General features: G+C 43.6%; 1 protein-coding gene across 1 annotated transcript in view; it reads left to right on the top strand.

The window, feature by feature from the left end:
* Positions 1-22851, top strand: part of spg11 (SPG11 vesicle trafficking associated, spatacsin) — a 413741-nt gene that overhangs the window by 321696 nt on the left and 69194 nt on the right. The window contains exon 32 of the mRNA XM_037683759.1: positions 3842-4056. Coding sequence (XP_037539687.1) covers positions 3842-4056 — 215 coding nt within the window. The remainder of the gene's footprint in view (positions 1-3841; positions 4057-22851) is intronic.

Here is a 22851-nt window from a genome sequence, read left to right as displayed (position 1 = left end):
GACCATCAGCCTAACAAAGGATCATTAGCACACTGATGGCTGTTTACTGTTCACAAAGGGCTGAGTGATACTAGCAATCACAGCATTGTAAGAGGGGGACAATTGAACACGTAGGCCTCCACCCCTGTTTAACGATGGACAATTTCTTTTCACAAAGATGGCCTCCTTTACTCCTCTCTCAAACCATCGTTCCTCTCTGTCCAGGATGTGCACATCTTCATCCCTGAAAGAGTGACCGCTGTCCTGGAGATGAGTGTAGACCGCAGAGTCTTGGCCTGATGATGTTGATCTTCTGTGCTGGGCCATCCTTTTGGCCAGTGGCTGTTTTGTTTCCCCGATGTAAGACTGATCACAGCCCTCCTGACAATGAACAGCATACACAACATTACTCTGTTTGTGCCGGGGGACTGGATCTTTGGGATGAACCATTCTTTGCCGCAATGTATTTTGGGGTTTAAAAGCCACTGGGACGTTATGTTTAGAAAATAAACGTCTCAGTTTCTCTGATACTCCCTCAACATATGGAATGACCACTGGTCTGGGTCTGGGTTCCTCCTTTTCACCTGTTGGCTGACTGGAGTCCTGTTTGGGTTTCTTCTCTGCTTTCAAGAAGGCCCAGTTAGGATATCCACATTGCTCTAGAGTCTGTCTTGTGTGGGATTTCTCCTTCTGCCTGGCTCCTGAGCTAGAGGGGACGCTGTCTGCTCTGTGATACAGAGTCCTGATGACTCCTAACTTGTGCTCCAAAGGGTGATGGGAGTCAAACTGCAAATACTGGTCTGTGTGGGTGGGTTTGCGGTACACCTCAGTTTGCAAATGTCTTCTATCAGAGACTGAGACCTCACAGTCCAAGAAAGCCAACTTGCCATTTTTTTCATCTTCTCGTGTGAACTTGATGTATGTATCCACAGAGTTGATGTGGTCAGTAAAATGTTGGACTTCCTGAGATTTAATTTTAACCCATGTGTCGTCAACATACCTGAACCAATGACTTGGTGGTGTCCCTGAAAAGGACGTCAAGGCTCTCTTTTCTACCTCCTCCATGTACAGGTTGGCAACAATAGGAGAAACTGGAGACCCCATAGGTGCGCAATGTGGATATCCTAACTGGGCCTTCCTGAAAGTAGTGAAGAAACCGAAACAGGACTCCAGTCAGCCATCAGGTGAAAAGGAGGAACCCAGACCAGTGGTCATTCCATATGTTGCGGGAGTATCAAAGAAACTGAGACGTTTATTTTCTAAACATAACGTCCCAGTGGCTTTTAAACCCCAAAATACATTACGGCAAAGACTGGTTCATCTCAAAGATCCAGTCCCCCGGCACAAACAGAGTAATATTGGGTATGTTGTTCAGTGTCAGGAGGGTGATCAGTCTTACATCAGGGAAACTAAACGGCCACTGGCCACAAGGATGGACCAGCACAGAAGATCAACATCATCAGGCCAGGACTCTGCGATCTACACTCATCTCCAGGCCAGCGGTCACTCTTTCAGGGATGAAGATGTTCACATCCTGGACAGAGAGGAACGATGGCTTGAGAGAGGAGTAAAGGAGGCCATCTTTGTGAAAAGAAACCGTCCATCATTAAACAGGGGTGGAGGCCTCCAGGTTCAACTGTCCCCCTCTTACAATGCTGTGATTGCTAGTATCACTCAGCCTCCTGTGAATAGTAAACAGCCATCAGTGTGCTAATGATCCATTGTTAGGCTGATGGTCCTTCTTGAGCATGTGATCAGCTGGTTTTGGTTGTCAGCAGCAAACTGGTTGATCCACTCTGAGACGGTGCTATTTAAGAGACTGAGCTGAATACAGCACCTCAGACTGAAGAAGTCTTTCGGATGAAAGACGAAACGTTTCTACAATTTTTTTTTTTTTTTTTTTGAATGTCCAGAGGACTAGATTTAACTTTTTTGGATTTTTCTACCTGGATTATTTAGCATGCATCAGGATACTTTTACTATCATTTAAACTATTTATTATTTACATCTACATCAACAAACTGTATCAGATCAAATTTGGACAAAGTGAAAATGTGCCCAAGTCCGAATGAGGAGTCATCCTCCTTGGCATCAGCAGATGATGAAAATGTAGTCTCAGAGGACAGGGACATGCCAGGAATTGATGATGAGCCAGGGTCAACAGGGCCAGGAGTATGTATCAACAGACAATGCACAGAACAGAATAGAGATGAGAAACCTGAGAGAGCAATTAGAACATTAAAAAATTGCATAAGGAGGATAGGACAACTTCACAGACAGACGAGAATTAGTGCAGTTCTGCGAAAAAAAAAACACATTAACAATGGGAAAAGAAATTTGGCCATATTTTTACAAAGCATGAAGAATAGGAGGGGCTTCAACACTTGTACATATGGATGGTATGCTTGGAGGGAGTTTTTATGTCCCTTACATTTATTTCATTTCACTTGATTCAGCAATTATTGTTTAAGAGAAGACAGAAAAGAGATATTGTTACCTTTGTGATACTTTGAATGCAACATGCTTCAACAGTTCACTGAAGTCATTCTCTGTGGATTACTTGGAAAACAAAAAGAATTACTCATCTCCACAATCACGTTTTTCTTTAATGATTATGTCACAATTTATGCTGCAGTCTTTGACGAAGGATCTATAACTTGAACTAAATTAACCAAAGCAATCTCTCAGAAAAAAGGCTAAATATTTTCTAGTTGAGATGGTTCAGTAACTGGACTTACCACAAAAATTGAAAAAAAAATTAATGTTCGAAATTGAAGCTGTAATGGATATTTTAAAATGCTGAATTAGACAGACCCACTTAAGATTAAGATAGACCCGCTTAAACCCATCATGTTGGCAATGAATGAGCTAGCTCTAGTTAAAACATAACTAGCAATTTAACATTCTTAATTAACTAAAACTGGTGACATGAAGTATTAATGTTGATAAACTGTGGTACAGAACAGTCAGATAACACTTCACAATGGCAAAAAAGTGTTGCATTTTCATCAACTTACCAGAAAAAACACTTCAGAGAATGAACTATGTTCAGTACTAGAACTGCTGCTGTTTGGAACTATTTGCTGCTGTATGACCAACGTGACTTCCACATTCCATTCTTTCTATAGAAGTGTATGGGAGTATCGCAACACTCTTTCTCTCTCTATGGCACCGTTTGCCACCTGCAAGCGTTCTTGGCTATTCCCACTTCTCCGCTCTGCATTGAGAACAGCTGATTAGCTGCAGCAGGAAGCTTATCCTGCAGTGTGGGCTGCACAGAGGTGTAGGAGGACACTTTTTCTGCCGCTCTGGGCTGCACAAATGTGCAGCACGTGCTAAATAATAAAAAAATTATTTTAAATAAAAAGTCCATGCCGATCGTGTGGCTCATCCATCAATCAGCCATTTGAGTGTCCTGTCCAATCTTATTTTGAAAAACCGCGAGAGAACGAGTCCGTGATAAACGAACCGCAAACTAGTGAGAGACTACTGTACTATATTTATTATTCATATATTTATTATTCTATATACTTATTCATGACAGCTCTTTGACCTTTGTGGGTTTATTTATTTATTTTTTTAATAATTCCAAGCACTCATTAGTCTGTTGGCAGAAACAAACCTCTGTTTTCCGTTTTTGTGTTTTGGGTGGTTCGGAGACAGAAATGGTTGAATCCTTTTCCAAATTAAAATGCGCTGAATGTGATTTGTTGAGCACTTTATTCTCGTTGTCCTCTGGACACTGCAGTCGTTTATTTGTTTAAATCCATCTGAAAGTGCCCGACCTTAAGAAGTCGACTGTAATGTGCACACAGACAGATGGCTGATCCTGAGTGTTTGTATCTGCTGTATATCTGTGTAGGTCCGGATTTCAGGAAGCTGAGTCAGCTGAGTCAACTGCTTCAGGGTTTAGAGGTCAAGCTGCCCTCCAGGCTCCTCCAGTGCACCTCCTCTTCTGTCCAACAGGAGGAACTCCAGCTCATTGTGGATGCTCTCCAAACCAGGGGGCTCTACAGCCATGCCCGGGAAGTGGCCCTGCTGGCGGGCTTGCCAGTCCACCAACTTCTCCTGAACCAGGTCTGACCTTCCAGGACCCACATGGTCCACATTTAGACCTTAGACTCAGCTGATGTTACAGTGTTGAATGGAAACAATGAGTTTATCTGTGGTGCCAATTAGGGATGCACGATCCACTTTTTTTTTTTTACTTCTGATCCGATCCTGATACCTAAATCTGGATATCGGCCGATGCCGATCCAGTTCCGGTATGATGATCATCATTGATTTTGTATGAGGGTGTAGTAATCTCCTCTCTACAGGCAAGTACAATTTGTATAACTATATGCATGCATGTCCAAAAAGGCAACTTGAGGTAAATTTTATTAATGTTGGATAAGTTTCAAAATTAGAATTAAATTCTGCTAACACAAAACATGTTTTTATTTCTAGCTTTAAAGTCAGAGTCAGAGAGTTTTATTGTCATACACACCACATGTGGTGGAATGAGATTATGTACACAGGGTCCCAGTTACATCCAACAATAAAATGTAAAAGAAAAACAGCAATAAGATCTAAGATATGAACTAAGAAAAACATCAACTAAATATACACTAAGCACTAATAGCATAAAAACAATATGCCGAAGCGGATATTAAAGTGATTAAATGGCTTCAAGCTAAATTCATGGCAAAAACCAACACAGCCATGTTCCTGTTTTTAGTATTTTACGTCACTTTAAAATGTAGCTGTTTTTGTTTCTTTTTTTAAAATATAATTTTCTTTTATTTTTCAATTCATGTTTTTTTTTAAAAATGATATTCTACTGTTGTACTGATAAATGTCTCCTGGATGGTAAACGTAAAATATATCTTGGTTGCAAGTATTCAATCAAGCTGCGAAGCAGACAGTCTGTTCTATTTCATATAGGCTTCGCCCTTTACGGTTATCACTAGTGGGTTTATCCCTTCTCACGCAGCGCAGCACTGAAAAAACTTTAGTCCACGCCCACCTGCTGTGTGGGCCTCACCCCTGGTCCATATAAATTACAGTGAGACCGGGTAATCGACTCCCATTTTTTCTTCAGCTGACCAGCACTGTTTTTCGAGAAAAGAGAAGATGTCTAGCACCAGCACCATCCGCCTGTGCCCGTCCTACCAGACCGGCTACATTTTGAGCTTTGACCGGTACGACATCTGCGAAGGATGCCTGGGTCCCCACCACACCAACCTCGCCTCCTCCTGCCATCCCTGTGACCTCCTCCCTCCTGAGGAGAAGCAGAGACTAGCAGCCTTGTTCAAGGCTAACATCGAGGAGTGTTTTTCTGTGGCAGGGGATTGTTCGCTGGATGACGCCATCACCTTTTTTGACGCTGCGTCTCGGAGCAAATTGGATGATTCCTCCAGAAAAGGTGATGTCAGCAGCAGCCCCGCTGCTCATTCCCTCCTGGAGAGCGTAGTGTTGGAATGGGGGGGGGGGGATGCTCACCCTTTTCGCATCGGCGAACACACCGCTCTCAGCCGTCAGTGCCCTCATCTCGGAGCTGCCCGGCATAATCCAGGAGGCAGCTGACACAAAGGGACTTTCCATCCCTCTCCTCCCCCCCGCCCAGATCAGAAGATCTAGTGGGAAGGTTTGGCTTCACCCTGGCTCGCCGCCCTGATCCCATCTGGCCTCGTTTCCCAGCAGTGACGTCCTACTGGAACGAGGCTGCAGCCGAACCTGGTAAGCTGAAGGCGCCCATCTCCACCTTCGCTCCCATCACCAGAGTGGAGGGGTTTACTGAGCGGAGTTTTCCCTCGGTTCCCCCTCTGGAGCCAAGTCTGGCGGAAGCACTTGGGACAAAAGTTTCCAGGTTGGACCAATGTCCTGTCCCTCCAGGAAGACATGACCAAACAGTGACGTCGCTCTCCAACCGAGCCCACCAGTGTGCTTTTCAGGCGGCCGCAGCGAACAACAATGTCGCCCAGCTGGCTTACAGCATTTCCAAGAGGCTGGAGGACACAGACCTGCCTGAGGAGATGAAGGGCTCGCTCTGCAAGGCGTTTGATGTCATCCTGAACTTGTGTGCCTCCTCTGTAGTCTGTCTGTCTCGCATCGCCGCCTGGATAACAATGATCCAGAGGTCCACCTGGCTCCAACTCTCCCCATCCATGCCGAAGAGGCTGCAGAAGGACCTGCTGGAGGGCCCCATCATGACGGACGCGCTGTTCAGGTCCAATTTCAAGGCCATGCTCGAGAAGTCCAAGAAGTCAGAGGAGGTGTCGGAAACTGTGCCCTACCCGATGAAGCCCCAGCACAACTCTTCGATCATGGAGAGACAATTCTACATGCTGACAACCAATCAGCTGTTGGACAACATTCACTAGAACGATTGGTTTACCTCCATAGATTTAAAAGACGCTTATTTTCACATCTCAATCATTCCAAAGCACAGGAAATTCCTGTGCTTTTCCTTCCAGGGGATCCAGGACCAATACAACAGCCTCCCGTTTGGTTATTCTCTCGCCCCACGCACGTTTTCAGAATGCGTGGAGACGGCTCTGCAGCCGTTACACAGAGCAGGAATGAGAATTCTTTTTATCTGGACGATCTGCTGCTGTTAACTCGATCCAGACAGGAAGCAGCTGCACAAACCATAACGCTGACCTCACATCTGTTGAACCTGGGAGTTCAGCAAAACCTAGTTTTGCTATAAACTGGGAAAAGAGTTCGGTTCTCCCTTCCTAGATGATCGATTATCTGGGAGTGGAGCTAAATTCAGTCACTATGAGAGCCCGTTTATCAAAGCCGACAGCCGAAGCTCTGACAGCTCAGCTCCGCCGCATCAAACCCTGCAGTGTAGTAACAGCTGTCTCGATCATGAAACTTTGGGGAACAATGTCTTCAGCTCACGTTGTGGTTCCGCTGGGCTTACTTCACATGAGACGCCTTCAGAGATAGTTTGCCCGTTTGCGCATAGATCCAGTGCGTCAGAAGAGGCGGATGATCTCTGTGCCTCCCTCCGTGGGAACCAAACTGAATCACTGGGGAAAACCCCTCACTCTGTCAGAGGGAGTTCCTATCAACAGGCCTACATCACACATCTCAGTTTTCACAGATGCGTCCCTGTCAGGCTGGGGAGGAACATGTCTGTCTCATGCGGTGGTGCAGTGGCCAGCTCACACGTCAGCTCATATAAACATATTGGAATGTCTCATAGTTTGGAATGTGATTCAGCACTTTGCTCCCCTGTTGCGGAATCAACATGTTGTGATCCACACAGACAACAGAGTTACTACAGCTTATATAAACCGGCAGGGAGGCGTGCGCTCAGCCCAACTGTTACACATTGCGAGACAGCTGCTGTGTTGGACACACAAAAACCTGCTCTCCATCAGAGCAGTGTACATCCCCGGCATTCTGAACAGGGGTGCGGGCATAATGTCGAGGGGCAGTCCTTGCCATGGAGACTGAAGCCTCCATCCCGAGCTGATCTCTCGGATTTGGAGCAGGTTCGGCCGAGTAGCAGTGGATCTGTTCGCCACACGGGAGAATGTCCAGTGTCAATTATGGTTCTCACTGAGCCCATGGGACGACCCACTGTTAGGAGTGGATGCTTTTGCCCACACCCAATGGCCAAAAATGCTCCTTTACGTGTTTCGTCCAGTCCCTCTAATATCACGGTTTCTGAACCAAGTCCGGGAGGAAGAACTGTCAGTCATCCTTGTAACACCCGAGAGCGTGAGCGCCCCCTGGTTCCCAAATCTGCAACATCTGTTATTGGGCCGGCCGTGGAAACTGCCTTGGAGGGACGATGCTCTCCTCCAGGTGGGAGGAGCAATCAGGAGTCACCCAAAAATAGGCCAGCACCTTTGGGTCTGGCCGCTGAGCGGATCCGCTTAGAGAAGGTGGGTCTCCCTCAAGAAGTGGTGCGCACAATCCAAGACACACTAGACGCTTTCACCACAGCGTTGTACACATCAAAGTGGACAGCTGTTCAGCGCTGGTGCACGGAGAAATGTGTAGAGGCCATCTCATGTCCACTAGGTGGCGTGCTGTCCTTTCTGCAGCAGCTGATGGACAGAAATCTAGCGTTCAGCACAATTAAGACTTATGCTGCAGCTATTTCTTCTTGTCACAAGGGCTTCGGTGACAGAACAGTTTTTAATCACCCGCTGATGAAGCGTTTCCTAAAAGGTGTACTGAGACACAGACCGGTGTCATGCCCACTAGCTCCACAGTGGGACTTAATGATGGTTCTGCGCGCTCTGATCAAAGCTTCTTTCGAGCCTTTAGATCAGGTGTCACTTAAATTCCTGTCACTTAAAACAGCCCTGCTGTTGGCTTTGACATCAGCAAGGAGAGTGAGCGATTTATCTGCACTCTCTGCTGCCCCATCATGCCTCAGGATTCAAGCTGATGGCAGCTCAGCTGCGCTGAGACCTAACTCAGCTTTCATACCAAAAAACATCACAAGCTCATTTAAATCGAGAATAACATTGGAGGGGTTTTATCCTCCTCCTCACAAATCAGAGGAGGAAGCATCATCTCATCTCCTCTGTCCCGTGCGCGCTGGCATGTTATATAGCACGCACGGTCCCTCTGCGTCAGACTCAGCATCTGCATTATAGGGACACTTCTGCAGATCACCCTTTATCCGCTCCGTGCCTCTCACACTGGCTGTGTGAGGCTATTTCTGAAGCTTACAGAGCATCAGGACTGGACCCTCCAGAGAATTTCAGAGCTCATTCCACCAGAGGGATTTCGTCCTCTTCAGCTTTGCATGGAGGGATGACAGTGGAGGACATTTGCACGGCGGCCACTTGGTCATCGCCTTGTTCATTTATTCGCTTCTATCTGCGTGATGTTTCTGCCTTCTCCATGACCTGTTATGTTCTTAGTGTTCTAACAGAATGATTTTTACTTGTTTTTTGGGATTTTCGTTTTAAACTCACATCTGACTGCATGCAATTACAGTGTGAGACATTTATCAGTCACAAGTTCATGACTGCTGGTTTTATTGTTACCAATCAGTTCATTTGATTACTAATCAGTTCATATTGAAGAGCTGTTGACCTGCTCTGCTCATTGTTACACGGTTACAATTCGTAACCTCTGTTCTTTTCCATTCTCAGCAGCAGGACTGCGTTTCAGCCTTCCCTTTTTCCCAGTCGGAGACCTTTTCTCTCCGGGGCGCTCCTGTGCATGGAATGCGTAATTACGCAGCGCGTAATTACACACACAGAAGGCCGAGTTGATTAAATGTTTTTTGGTGCAAGCAAGCACTTCATGTTATCGAGCCGTTTACATATATTTGTAATTTATCATTTTCAAAAGGAATATTTCCAGACAATATGAAAGTAGCTAAGGTAGTTCCTCTCTTTAAAAATGGTGATAAATGTGTGTTCAATAATTATAGACCAATATCCTTATTACCACAGTTCTCAAAAATTCTAGAAAAACTGTTTGTGACCAGATTAGATAAATTTATTACTAAACAAAACATTCTAAGTAGCAGTCAGTATGGGTTTAGAGCAAAAAACTCTACATCAATGGCTCTCATGGAAATAATAGAACAAATAACTACTGCTGTCGATCAAAAACAGTATTGTGTTAGTATTTTTGTTGATTTAAAAAAAACATTCGATACTATTGACCACACTATTCTCCTTGAAAAATTTAATAAATATGGTATAAGAGGACCAGCATTACACTGGGTATCTAGCTATTTAAAAGATAGGAAACAGTTTGTACAAATAAATGGTGGAAGATCTAACCTGTGCAATATCACTTGTGGAGTTCCTCAAGGCTCTGTACTTGGACCAAAGTTATTTATTTTATATGTGAATGACTTAGTGAATGTATCAGGACTCCTCAAATGTGTCCTTCTTGCAGATGACACCACATTTTTCTGTTTGGGTAAAGATGTAAAACGGATGTTGGAATTGATGAAGACAGAATTTGATAAAATACAAACTTGGTTTAAACTTAATAAATTATCATTAAATTTAGATAAAACTAAATACATGATATTTAGTAACAAAAAGAGAACTGTTGATGATCCATTTAAAATTGAGGGTTGTCTGCTTTCCGATAAGCAAAAGGTAACCACTGGAATTAGCGATAAGCACCTTTGCTTGCAGCCTCTCCTCCAAGGGGTCCGGGAGTTTACTTCAGCGCCATGGTATTACCAGCAGCTGTCTAAAATAACCTCATTAAGGCTGCGACGAGGTGATTCATCCAGAATATTAACGACCTTAAATCCGTGAGTCACACCCTGATCTCACTCTGTACCTCGATCCTTCAAGCAGCCGGGATGGATCTTCTGGTCCAGAGAAACTCGCGTTGTGGCCGCTCACCTCTCACTTTAGCGTTGCAATTGTTAACCGTTCTGGTAATCTTTAGGGCCCTGGAAACGGGCTCAAGGATGTTGTTTATCAGCTAGGAAACCTTTACAAAAACCCCCTATTATTGGTGTTGATAAATGAACCAAGCTTTACCATGTATTTAGTTGATAAGAATGAAATAATAGTCCAGATTTATACGTTTTGCTTTGCTTTTAATCAATAATTTGCGCAGGGGTACAGCAACAGGCACAATTTTATAATGATCAAATTTTCATGAGTACATAGGATACACTTCCTTCCCTATACAAGGTGGTGACTACTATCTGTGAAACTCTAAACCTCAAGAGCCCTTGAGGGTTTTTACAGATACTTTCTTCACAGAGACCTTTCACAACTCAAGCCAAAATATATTTTCTCTCAACTCCCTCAAGAACCAGAAACACCTTCGAGCAAATCTCACTAGTAGCCAATTTAGTACTCCCAAATTTATTCTGTATACTGTTCTTCCAATTTGATGAAACAATTTAATTAGACCAGAAGGACAGGGTAGTCCGCTTACCATGATTCTGAGGTGTCTCTCAGAGAATCTTTGTGTCAGTAAACGGCATATTTCCCACTCTCCAGGAGGGAGATGTGGGCCTTACCCTAGGACAGGAGCAATTTATGCCAAATTGGAGAATTCAGAGTTTTTTGGACGAGCCCGGGTCAAGCTTTTTAGAAGTAGGATCCTTCTTCAGTCTGTTGTTGCAAGTGGAGACCTATTCCAATCCCATTTTCAGTAGAAAAAGAAGTAGATCCCCAGCCTTGTCCCAAACCGATATAATCCAACTTCTTTCGGGCGTCTCTGATCCTCTAGCTGCTCTCTGCCGTAGTACCTTCTGTTCAGCTCTTCCACTCAGCCTTCGACTCTGCATTGACCAAGCTTTATTCTGGTCAGTCTGTATTTAAAGACTCATTCATCCCTCCTCCTCTTAAGGAGGGGTTATGGAAAATTACATCATCTCTTTTCCAGTAACTTCTGTGCTGTTTTGCACCTCAACCGGTTTAGACCAGATTTCTGGGACTTTCCAAAACTTGTTTTGCTCAAAGATGAGTCATCATGAGAGGAGTCGTGTTTAAACCTTGTGACTTCCTGTTTTCCTCTATGGCTTGAGGCATGTCCAGACTTGTTCCTCTGTTACATGAGGCCTTTTTACTTTTACCACTTCACACAATCATACAAAGGATTATACAATGTCTTAAAGATTAATATATATCAGTTGATTATGCGTTGATTATTTAGTAAAACAGTTTGGTTACACATTATTAAGATAGTAAAACTTTGGTCACACATCATCATTCTTAGCTGTTGCTGAGGAGAACTTCTGATCAGGCTTCATTTTTCTTTAAAGCTGGTGGCCTGTTCATGTGTCACCACTATAGACACCTGGTTTATTGACACCCCCTTCTTGAAGTCGGATCTTTCTCCTCTTTTGCACCAGGTTCGTTGTAACCTAGCCTTCCTGTTCTCCCTCCCAGGAGTCAACCACCGTCATGTTGTCCAGGTCTGCGTTCGAAGTGGATTGCTCCGCCTGATCTTCATCCGGCGCCGCTCGCTTTCTGGGTATCCTGGCCTCCTGGGCCGGGACAGCGGGTTGACTTGCTGGGTTGATCTCCGTTAGGTCAGCCGATCTGGAAGACTGGAGGGTCGGCGGGATCTCAACAAGGGGTGAACCTACAGGAGTAATGTTTTCTATTATGACCTGCCTCCTAACTTGTGGGGTTGTGGCAACTAAAATGGGCATCTGACGAAGCTGTTTCAGCCGCATAGGGGCAACCTGTAATCCTTCAGATTCAGCAGTTTCTGAATGGGTCAAGCCTTCTGGTGTCAAGATCGGAGGCTCAGAATCAGATGGGCTGGTTGGGTCAGTGAGGGCCGTGCCATCGGTACTCAGAGGACCGGATCGGCTCGCCTCGCTACTTAAGTATCTGTCAAAGTCATCCAGGTAATTTTCCAGGAGACTTAGATCGTTATGATCTAATGGATGTTCAGACAACCTTTTAGGGGACATTTCTACCTCCATGGGCTCGGTTTCATTATAGGATGTAGTTGGCAAAAGGTCAGGTGGGCCATTAGTTGGGTCTTGGGGCTGGGACTCTTTTCTCTGGAAGTATTATTAGATTTGTGACGACCCAATTGGGTCCGTCAGATTCTGGGTCGGTGGAATGGTCTGCCACTGTTAGGTTTCCGGCCATTAAAGCCTCGCTCCATCCTGCTGTGACTCTCAGTCTGTTCATCCAGGCCTGATGACCCTCTTTCTTTAATTTATTCCAAGCTGCTATTTGGTTCTGGATGTTCTTTGCCGAATTCCATGGCAAGGAAATATTCTGTGTATCGATATCCCAACAGTTCATGTCTGCATATTTTGATTTTCCATGGGCAACTGCCACATGTGTCAGGCTCCAGGGTCTGACTCCGGCTTGGTATAAGATAACCAACAACATTGCTAAGCCTATTAACACCACGAGTCCCCGCAGGAGGATTCGCAGGCAGGTTGCTTTATCCAAAATCGTAATCCTTTGACGGTCCATAGGTCGGTTTGGGGTCGCTTCATCATCGCTTTCATCGCTATTTGGTTCATCACTGTTGGAGTTTCTGTTTCTCATGTGAATCATTTCGAGAGGGGCCCTTGCTCCTTCGTCCTCGATGTCTCGGCTTTGAGTGTCTGCGGGCTGTCGACACTCGTCCCTTAAGTAGTTCTTGATATATAGGAGAGGGGTGTGGCAGCTCTGGCTGTAGTCCTTTCCATACATATTTCCATTGAGTCACCAGCCATTTTTCGGGTTCAGGTTGGGGTCCGTAGAGGTCCCAACTTTGTTGAAAGTTAGGTCCTGCAGTTATTTTCCGTTGAGCCTTACAAAGGGCCTCTAAATATTGAAGTACAGTTGGACCATGTTCTTGCAATGTCTCTTTTTGTGTTATCAGGGGATTATCTTGGTATAGGACATGTACTGTGTACGCCTTTCTTATCCAAGGACTGTAATCGTGAACCGGTGTATATTCCCGATCTCTTATAATTCTTATAGGCAAATTTTGATTCTCAAACACGTACCGTTTTGGGTCATCTGTTACGTCTTCTGATGGCTTTCACCATTCTTGGGCTTGTACTCCAAATTATCATTCCCCCTATCGAGACCTCGAAATATCTGCTCTGGTATGGCTCGTGGTAATTGGGTCCCCATCGGAGCTTTATTTCCTTTCCCCATAGGGTCAGGTAGACCACATTAAATATCCATGGGGATGTTGGTGGGCAAGGTTGGAGCTGGGCGTCGTATCTAGGGAGGTGCACTTGCCTTGAATGTTGTTCTATTTGGGGATCGTCTAGGTGAGGTTGCCTCTTGTACTGGCGATTGGAGTAGAAATAATTTCTCGTAGGGTCTTCCCATTTGAGGAAGTCAATTGCTGGTTCATCGAGCCAAATTATGTCTTTTGCAGTTTTTAAAGCTGGTATTGTCGAGCCAGTTTGTCTGCACTGGATTAGTACGTTGGTTATTCCAGCACTAAGGGGTTTTGAGTCTATAATATCTTCCTCACGTACGGGGCCCCTGGTGAAGGTGCAATCAGACATGCTCGCTTAGGGTATCTTGTCTTCTGGTAGATTGGATGCGCGGGCTGTTCGGCTCCAGATCCTCTGGGATCTCTATTTGTTACTCGCCCTTTATAAAGTTCTACACTGAGCGGTGAGGGGTGGTGTAAGTCCGGTCTTAATCCTCGCCACACCCACTTCCATTGTCTGACTGACCACTCAGAGGGTTCTCCTAGGGGACCCTCCGTTGGCTCAAGCTGATCGCCAAGATAGCTAATCATTTCATCCCAATCACCATATCTCTCCATTGCTTCTCCCATTACTCGCTCCACCAGCTCCTCTCTTGCGGCCTTATGCTGGTCGTAGGCTTCTCCCATCTCTGTCAGCGCTGTTGTCAGGCTGATCAGCGGGTGTCCTCTGTAAGATACTTTTATTCTGTTAGCCGCTCGTGTGGGGTGTGAACCCCACCTATCAAGTGGAGTTTGGACTCGATCATACAACATTCTCAGGGGTAACTGGGTGTTTTCAATCACCACTCGTTCTGGTTCCGCTATTCTCTTGTTGATTTTTGTCCTCAGCGTTGGGCTCGTGGCCCAGATTATCAGTCCTCCCAGAGAGATCTCGCAATATTCTGTTTGGTGAGGTTCTTCATAGTTTGGGCCCCACTTGAGTGTAACTAATTTATTCTTTATTTCCATTTGGACCATATTAAAGATCCATGGTGTTCCCATCGGACTAGGGTTATATGGGAATTTTAAGTTATCACTTAACAGGGTTAGGCCAGGGACTTTGTGGCTAGCTCTAGTGAGATCTGCTTCTCTAAATGTTTGCAGATGTGAATTATAGTAATTTTTTGTTTTTGCCAGGAAGTTTGAAAAGTCCTTCTTTGGTCTGTCTAATTCCACCACTTGGCCTCTCACAAGCAGGGCCGGTTTGTACATCTCAGTTCCGGGTGCTTGAAACAACATATTCTGCACTTCTTCTTCAGTTGTATGGCTACTCTGAGTATTGAAGGCATTTGAGATTTGTAGAGTTAATGAGATGAAATTTTTGGGTGTAATCATTGATGAACAGCTAACATGGAAAAATCACATCAATTCTGTAAGAACAAAAATATCTAAATCTATTGCGATCGCTTTAAAGGGCAAAGCCTATACGAAATAGAACATTGGTTATGTAATGTAACGCCAGATTCTATGAGTATAGGCTCAGCCCTTTAAGCTCTGGGCCTCACTGGTTCCTAAATGGCTGAAGAAAAAAGCTATTTGGGAGTCGATTACCCGCTCTCACCGTAATTTATACGGACCAGGGGTGAGGCCCACACAGCAGGTGGGTGTGGACTACAGTTTTTTTAGTGCTGCACGCAAAGGGATAAACCCACTAGCTATAGCCTTAAAGGGCTGTGCCTATACTCATAGAATCTGGGTTTACAATACGTAACCAGCGATTTTAGTCAACCACGCTCAGTCTGTCCCTCCTCTGAGACAGGCAGACTGAGCGCAGCTGACCGAAATCAGACTGCCTGCTTTGGACTGAATGAGAGGAACACACCGCTGAAGCCACGGAGCTCAAACGTCCAACATAAAACTAACTTTACCGCGGTGCCTGGCTAAACAATCCTCGTGCACTTTAATGTGGTGCTTTTTCAATTGTTTATTAAGTTTGATGTACTGTAGGTCGTGACTGAGCTTCCTCCTCTTGGTACAGCAGCTCTGCAGACATTGCACGTTGCTGTCTTGCGGTGTTTAGTCTAAAATATTTCCACACAGCGTGCATGTTACAATGAAACGTTGGTTAGCTGTTAGCAACAATAATGCTCACTCAGACCTCAGTATTTACTCACGTTGTAGCTGCTGCAAACTATGAAATGGATTACTAAATGTGAGGCGGGTATTACTACTCTGGGTTCATGAGACACGCCTCCGTTCAGGAAATCCATTCCATAGTTTGAAGCCAACATGCAGAGCAGTGTTATGACCACAATTTATTCAGTCAAATGACACTGAAGTCCTCTCATCGGTTTGTTGCATGTGGAGAAAAGACACAATTATAAGCCAGAGACCATAATATCAGAATACATACAAGGGTTTATTAAAGCTTCCAGCTTGAAGGAGACGCTTACCGAGCCAGTCACAGAAACACAGCCATCAGAAGTTCATGTCTGAGAGAGCAATTCCACACAGAGTATTTATGCGAAGGTGGCACCCAGAGATGTCACAAAACAAGTTATTGTAGTACACGTTGCTATTTCATCTTTGTCCAGCAACAGTTTGCAGCTTCCTTATATGGAATTGTTTTTGACTATAGAAGAGTTTCTGTTACTGAAACATCCTGTCACGAGAACAATAGATGCCGCATTCCCTGTTTTTGCATATCTTCCCTGGTTGTCAGCATTCTTCCCATTTCATTCAGCAGGGAGTGGTTGCAGTGTCACCAAATCAGTCCAAAAACAAGCACTTTATTTTAAACTTAAAGAAAAGCAACAGTAACTCTTATGTTTATTTTACATGTCCTTCCACAGCAGCTAGCAGGGAATCACATGTGGAGACGTTTCATCAGACACAGACATGGATCGGAAATCTCTGCAGGTTGGATCAGAAAAATCCGATACGTAAATTATGCTGGTAACGGAGGCCGATACCGGATTGGCCCCATCCATAGTGTCAATAAGGATATTATAATAAAAGAAAAAGTTGTTGTAAACATTCGTGAAAACGTAAACAAGACAGTCCATCATTTTTCAGTCAGGTCATCTGGACAGTTTCTTTTTTTTGTGCTGAAATGTTTCACCATCCGTCCAGAAGGCTGCATAAGTCAAGGAAACACACAACACAAAACTGATTCTTCCCCCAAACAGCTTACTCCAAAATGGAACAAACCAGTTATGTTGGTGCTAAGATGGTCTTACCATCATTTTTTTTTTGGACTGGTTAATGAGCTTCCTGCCGCCAAAAAACATTTATCTTCATCTCACCTGGGTGCTCAGTTCACATAGCTGCCCAATACACGTCCCTTGCAGTGTAGGTCCTCGTGACACAGAGTGAACCCCACAGGTCCTCATGACAAACACCTCCTTCACTTGTGGTTACTCTACAGAATGGTCTAACACAAATTAACACATAATGAACACAAACTCAGCTATCAAGAACAGACTAATCACAAAAAGAACAATGTTAACAGCTAATTGAAATGATTAACAATGAACATAAATTGTACCCATAATTCCTCCCTGAGTCCATGTGACCGGAAGTTAACCACAATGAACCAATGAGGTAGTCTCATTGAGTCACAAGTATGAGACTACCTGTTTAACTAAAGGTTAAAAAATCTGACCAATGAAATTACTTAACAGTTGTCACCAACGAAACGGTAAGGGGAGGACAGAATGGGGGGGGGGGGGGGGGTGAATCCCCTGCATGCAGAGCATGTGAGACTCACATGCTCACAAAGCAACTTTGCTTCACGGAGTATAAGCTTGCAGCAGGAGGAATATAGTGTTCAATGACTTCCTGGTAGGCTACTGTAGTTTTTTTTTCTTACTATCCATGTTACAGGTATTGTTCAGAAAACAAAAATGTTACTTAGTAAAGCCCATTTTCCATTAGCATCTGTACGGCACGGTTCAACGGCTTTTCCAATGGCAATTATTCATGGAACCAGCCCCTTTTTCAGAACCAACTTCTTTGCAGTTCCAAGCATACTGTTCTGGCCTGAAAACGTGATGTCAGAACACTGTCGGTCATTGATTGGTCGGGGGTTGGAGTCACTGGATGTTTGAGAAACTTTCACAACCACCCAATCCGCCATTTGCAGTAACTCGAACTCAAGGAGCGACTGGACCTATTTTTAAGATTTTAAAAACAATAATGACAACACCGTGGTCTAATGCTCAAGTGCTGGTGTTTTTTTGGTGCTTGGTGGTCGATGACAAAATTCAGAGCGAGCTAGATGGAGCTCCGCAGGTCCCCTCGATCCTCTCCACCAGAGCCCCCTCAGGCTGGGCAGGACATCACCTCACCGGCTCCAAGCTCCGCCGGTCACCTCAGAGGACCCTCAGTGCTGGTGACCCGCAGAAGCACGCGAGACCGGAGGCCGGACCCTGGACCCTGAGCCCTGGCAGGCAGGGGTGGATTGTGACGGGTCTGGGATGGAGGGTGGAAACGATTTTTTTAAATTGTTTCATCAAAAAAAAAAAAAGGAGCTGTCCAGATGACCTGACTGAAAATTGTTGGATTGTGTGCCTGGATTATTGAGCATGGACTTTTTTGGTTTTGAACCAGTTTGACATGACTGTCGATGAGGAAGTGGGCTGGCTCCAGAGGAGGGGGCGTGCCAAAGAGACCATCTTAGCACCAACATGGCTGGTTTGTTCCACTTTGGAGTAAGCTGTTTGGGGGAAGAATCAGCTTTGTGTTGTGTGTTTTCTTGACTGATGAAGACTTCTGGATGGAAGGTGAAAAGTTTCAGCACAAAAAAAAAGGAAACTGTCCAGATGACCGGACTGAAAATTGTTGGATTGTATACCTGGATTATTGAGCATGGACTTTTTTTGTTTTTTTGAAACATTTTATGTATAAAAAAAATGCCTTTTTTTTAATCAGTGAAGATTTAAAAAAAAAAATGGTGAGGCTTTATCATGAAATCCTGTTTTTACTTTAATGACTTGATTAAATAATCTTTTAATTAAAGTAAACTAAGCTGAAAATTCATAAAACGACAAAAAATTGGATCTCTCAGGAATATTTGCCTCAAACGTGTTTAAAGAGCTACAGCCTTTAGTTCAACTTTATTCTAACCTACAGATATACAAATCACAAAACAATAATTAAACTATAAAGCAAAGTTAAAATAAAAAAACAATATGCATACAAGAAACAAAACCACACATCTAAATTGAACAATAAAATGCACAAGTGCAAATATATCAAATGATGAAGAAAACCTATACAATTTTAAATATAGATGTTTTTGTAGAATCTGGTTCATCAGATATTTAATGGTAAACTAACGTTCCTTAAAAGTTCATTAGCAGGATTTATATATATATGGTTTCATTTGATCAGTTTAATAATCTGTATTCTTTTTAATTTACCAGAAACTTCAAAATAAATTCTCATCCTGTACTGAAACCTGTTTCAGGGTCTTACCACTGTAATGTCCACACTTATGTGACATAAAGGGTGAGGATGCAGCTTCTTGTACTCAATCGTTTTTATTTTACTCTCTTATGTTCCGAGAGTACAGTACCCAGAATCCTTTGCGCACACATCCCTTAAAGTGACAGTACTTCTGTATTTACCATTCATTACATCTCCCCTCCTTAAAAGTAGATCTCTATATAACTACAGTAACTTATAGTTGTTGTTGTTTTTTCAATGCATATTTTTTTCTTCACAAACAATTTTCATAAATCAAATAGCTCACTAACAACAGAAATTTATTTTAACTGTAATTAACACTTTCCAGTTTATCATCTTCCTCCCTGAAAATGAATGAGAAAACACAGTCTCCTGTCAATCATGTAACCTGTGAGGGACCAGACTTAAATAAGGACAAAATTTGTTCAAAAATCAGCAAAAAATTCAATTTAATAGTTCCAAAAAAAATAGTTGAAGAATCAAATTTCAATGAAAAATAAATCAAATATACAGGTCCTTCTCAAAAAATTAGCATATTGTGATAAAGGTCATTATTTTCCATAACGTAATGATAAAAATGAAACTTTCATATATTTCAGATTCATTGCACACCAACTGAAATATTTCAGGTCTTTAATTGTTTTAATACTGATGATTATGGCATACAGCTCATGAAAACCCAAAATGCCTGTCTCAAAAAATTAGCATATCATGAAAAGTTTCTCTAAACAAGCTATTAACCTAACCATCTGAATCAACGACGTAACTCTAAACACCTGCAAAAGATTCCTGAGGCTTTTAAAAACTCCCAGCCTTGTTCATTACTCAAAACCGCAATCATGGGTAAGACTGCCGACCTGACTGCTGTCCAGAAGGCCATCATTGACACCCTCAAGCAAGAGGGTAAGACTCAGAAAGAAATTGCTGAACGAATAGGCTGTTCCCAGAGTGCTGTATCAAGGCACCTCAGTGGGAAGTCTGTGGGAAGGGAAAAGTGTGGCAGAAAACGCTGCACAACGAGAAGAGGTGACCGGACCCTGAGGAGGATTGTGGAGAAGGGCCGATTCCAGACCTTGGAGGACCTGCGGAAGCAGTGGACTGAGTCTGGAGTAGAAACATCCAGAGCCACCGTGCACAGGCGTGTGCAGGAAATGGGCTAAAGGTGCCGCATTCCCCAGGTCAAGCCACTTTTGAACCAGAAACAGTGGCAGAAGCGCCTGACCTGGGCTACAGAGAAGCAGCACTGGACTGTTGCTCAGTGGTCCAAAGTACTTTTTTTGGATGAAAGCAAAGTTTGCACGTCATTTGGAAATCAAGGTGCCAGAGTCTGGAGGAAGACTGGGGAGAAGGAAATGCCAAAATGCCAGAAGTCCAGTGTGAAGCACCCACAGTCAGTGATGGTCTGGGGTGCCATGTCAGCTGCTGGTGTTGGTCCACTGTGTTTTATCAAGGGCAGGGTCAATGCAGCTAGCTGTCAGGAGATTTTGGAGCACTTCATGCTTCCATCTGCTGAAAAGCTTTATGGAGATGAAGATTTCATTTTTCAGCACGACCTGGCACCTGCTCACAGTGCCAAAACCACTGGTAAATGGTTTACTGACCATGGTATTACTGTGCTCAATTGGCCTGCCAACTCTCCTGACCTGAACCCCATAGAGAACCTGTGGGATATTGTGAAGAGAAAGTTGAGAGACGCAAGACCCAACACTCTGGATGAGCTTAAGGCCGCTATTGAAGCATCCTGAGCCTCCATAACACCTCAGCAGTGCCACAGGCTGATTGCCTCCATGCCACGCCGCATTGAAGCAGTCATTCATGCAAAAGGATTCCCGACCAAGTATTGAGTGCATAACTGAACATGATTATTTGAAGGTTGGTGTTTTTTGTATTAAAAACACTTGTCTTTCATTGGTGGGATGAAATATGCTAATTTTTTGGGACAGGCATTTTGGGTTTTCATGAGCTGTATGCCATAATCATCAGTATTAAAACAATTAAAGACCTGAAATATTTCAGTTGGTGTGCAATGAATCTGAAATATATGAAAGTTTCATTTTTATCATTACATTATGGAAAATAATGACCTTTATCATAATATGCTAATTTTTTGAGAAGGACCTGTAAATAACAAATTTGTGCCCAACTTAAATGAGGTCAACTGAAGTTACCTCAATCTGCCACATGAGGGAGGCACAACTGAAATAAGGGACAAAAACTACAAAATTAGCTAAAACAGCATTTGAAACAAATAAAGCAAAACTAACTTTAACTTAGCGCAAATAAGTGAATACTAAAGTGACAAATTTACCAAATAAAGCTACATTTAACAAGTTCCCCCTCCCCTCGGTCTTTTAGAAAAAGTGGCATGTTCCAGGCTTCCTCCTCCAGCTGATCTGTATTTGCAGCACCTCAAAACAAAAGAACAAGTGTTAGTAAACCATTCAGACAAATATTAACTAAACTGTGCACCCATCAGAAAATATGTCTAAAGTTCCTTAAACTTAAACATGATGTAATCTGTAACCAATAATGTAAATTAAATAAATACTAACACGATTTGGTGATGGTAGAAGCATCCACCACATAACCCATTAACAAAAGTAAAGTCAAAGTAAATAAAGTCACAACTCATGCAGTCGGTGCATATAAACCCGTACTGACAAAAACGATCTCATAGCAGAAAGAAAATCTGCTCTCTCATGTCCAACCTTCTAAATGCAGTCGTTTACAGGTTAAGTTTAGCTGGTGGTTTATTCACTCTGCCAGAGCGAGTGACTCTGGACCCTTCAGTAAAAGTGTCCTGTGTGACAGAACCCGGTGTCACTGATTCTTCTGTCCACCCCTTGTCCTCCATCAAAGAGGTCTTATCAGGACCACTGTAGGCAGACGTGAGGTTGGTGGGAGTTGCCAGCAGATGGTGTCTGTTCCTTCTGTATCGCTCCCCTTGTGCTGTCTCCACATTGTAAGGTCTGGGTGTGGAGCTTGTGCCTTGGGCTACAGCAGGGGCTATCCACTGTTTCTGTCTATCCAGTTTTATGAGTACAGAGCCTCCTGGGCTCAATGTCGCACTCCATTGCGGCGATTGTAAAAGTAGGCCTTTTTTTGTTTGGCTGTGTTATTGTTTTGCTGAAATTTATCCATGTCAGGCCAACCAGGGTTTAGATTGTCCTGCAGAGTGGGCAGAGTCATCCTGATTTCCCTGACCATTTGTTTTTCTTGGTTTCTACTTTTTGGTGTCCTGTTATGTAATCTGTTGCTGTGTGCTTGTTCTGTTTGTCCCTGTACAGCACTTTGGTGTGCTTTGTCACTGTTTAAATTGCTTTATAAATAAATTGGTATGGTATGGTATTAACAGTTCAGCTGGATGGGCTCCTGTAGAAGTGTTGGTTGTGGCTCTATATGTCATCAGAGCGTGGAGGGGGTCATCCTGGCGTAGAATGCTCTTTGCAATCTGAACAGCCCTCTCCGCATGACCGTTACTTTGGGAAAGTGGGGGCTTGATGTAACATAAATAAAGTTGTATGCCCTACTAAACTCCCTCATCTCTGTAGAAGCCAACTGTGGACCATTATCGCTCACTAACACATCTGGAATGCCATAACATGCTAAAGTAACTTTAAGCCTGGCAACAACTTGGCTGCTCGTAGTGGTAGGTAGGTGTAAAACCTCCAAAAATCTAGAAAAGTAATCTGATATAACCAAGTAGGTCTGCTTCTTAAATTCACATAGGTCTACTGTTACTTTCTGTCATGGCCTAGATGGTAGCTCGGTTGGAAGTAAAGGCTCTTTCCCATGTGTATTCCTGTTCTCTACACAAAATGAGCATTGTTGCCCTTTGGTAAT

The sequence above is a fragment of the Nematolebias whitei genome, chromosome 10, assembly GCF_014905685.2.
Source record: "Nematolebias whitei isolate Nwh7 chromosome 10, NemWhi1, whole genome shotgun sequence".
In the NCBI taxonomy this organism is placed as follows: Eukaryota; Metazoa; Chordata; class Actinopteri; order Cyprinodontiformes; family Rivulidae; genus Nematolebias; species Nematolebias whitei.
This window is presented reverse-complemented; position numbering and strand designations above follow the sequence as displayed.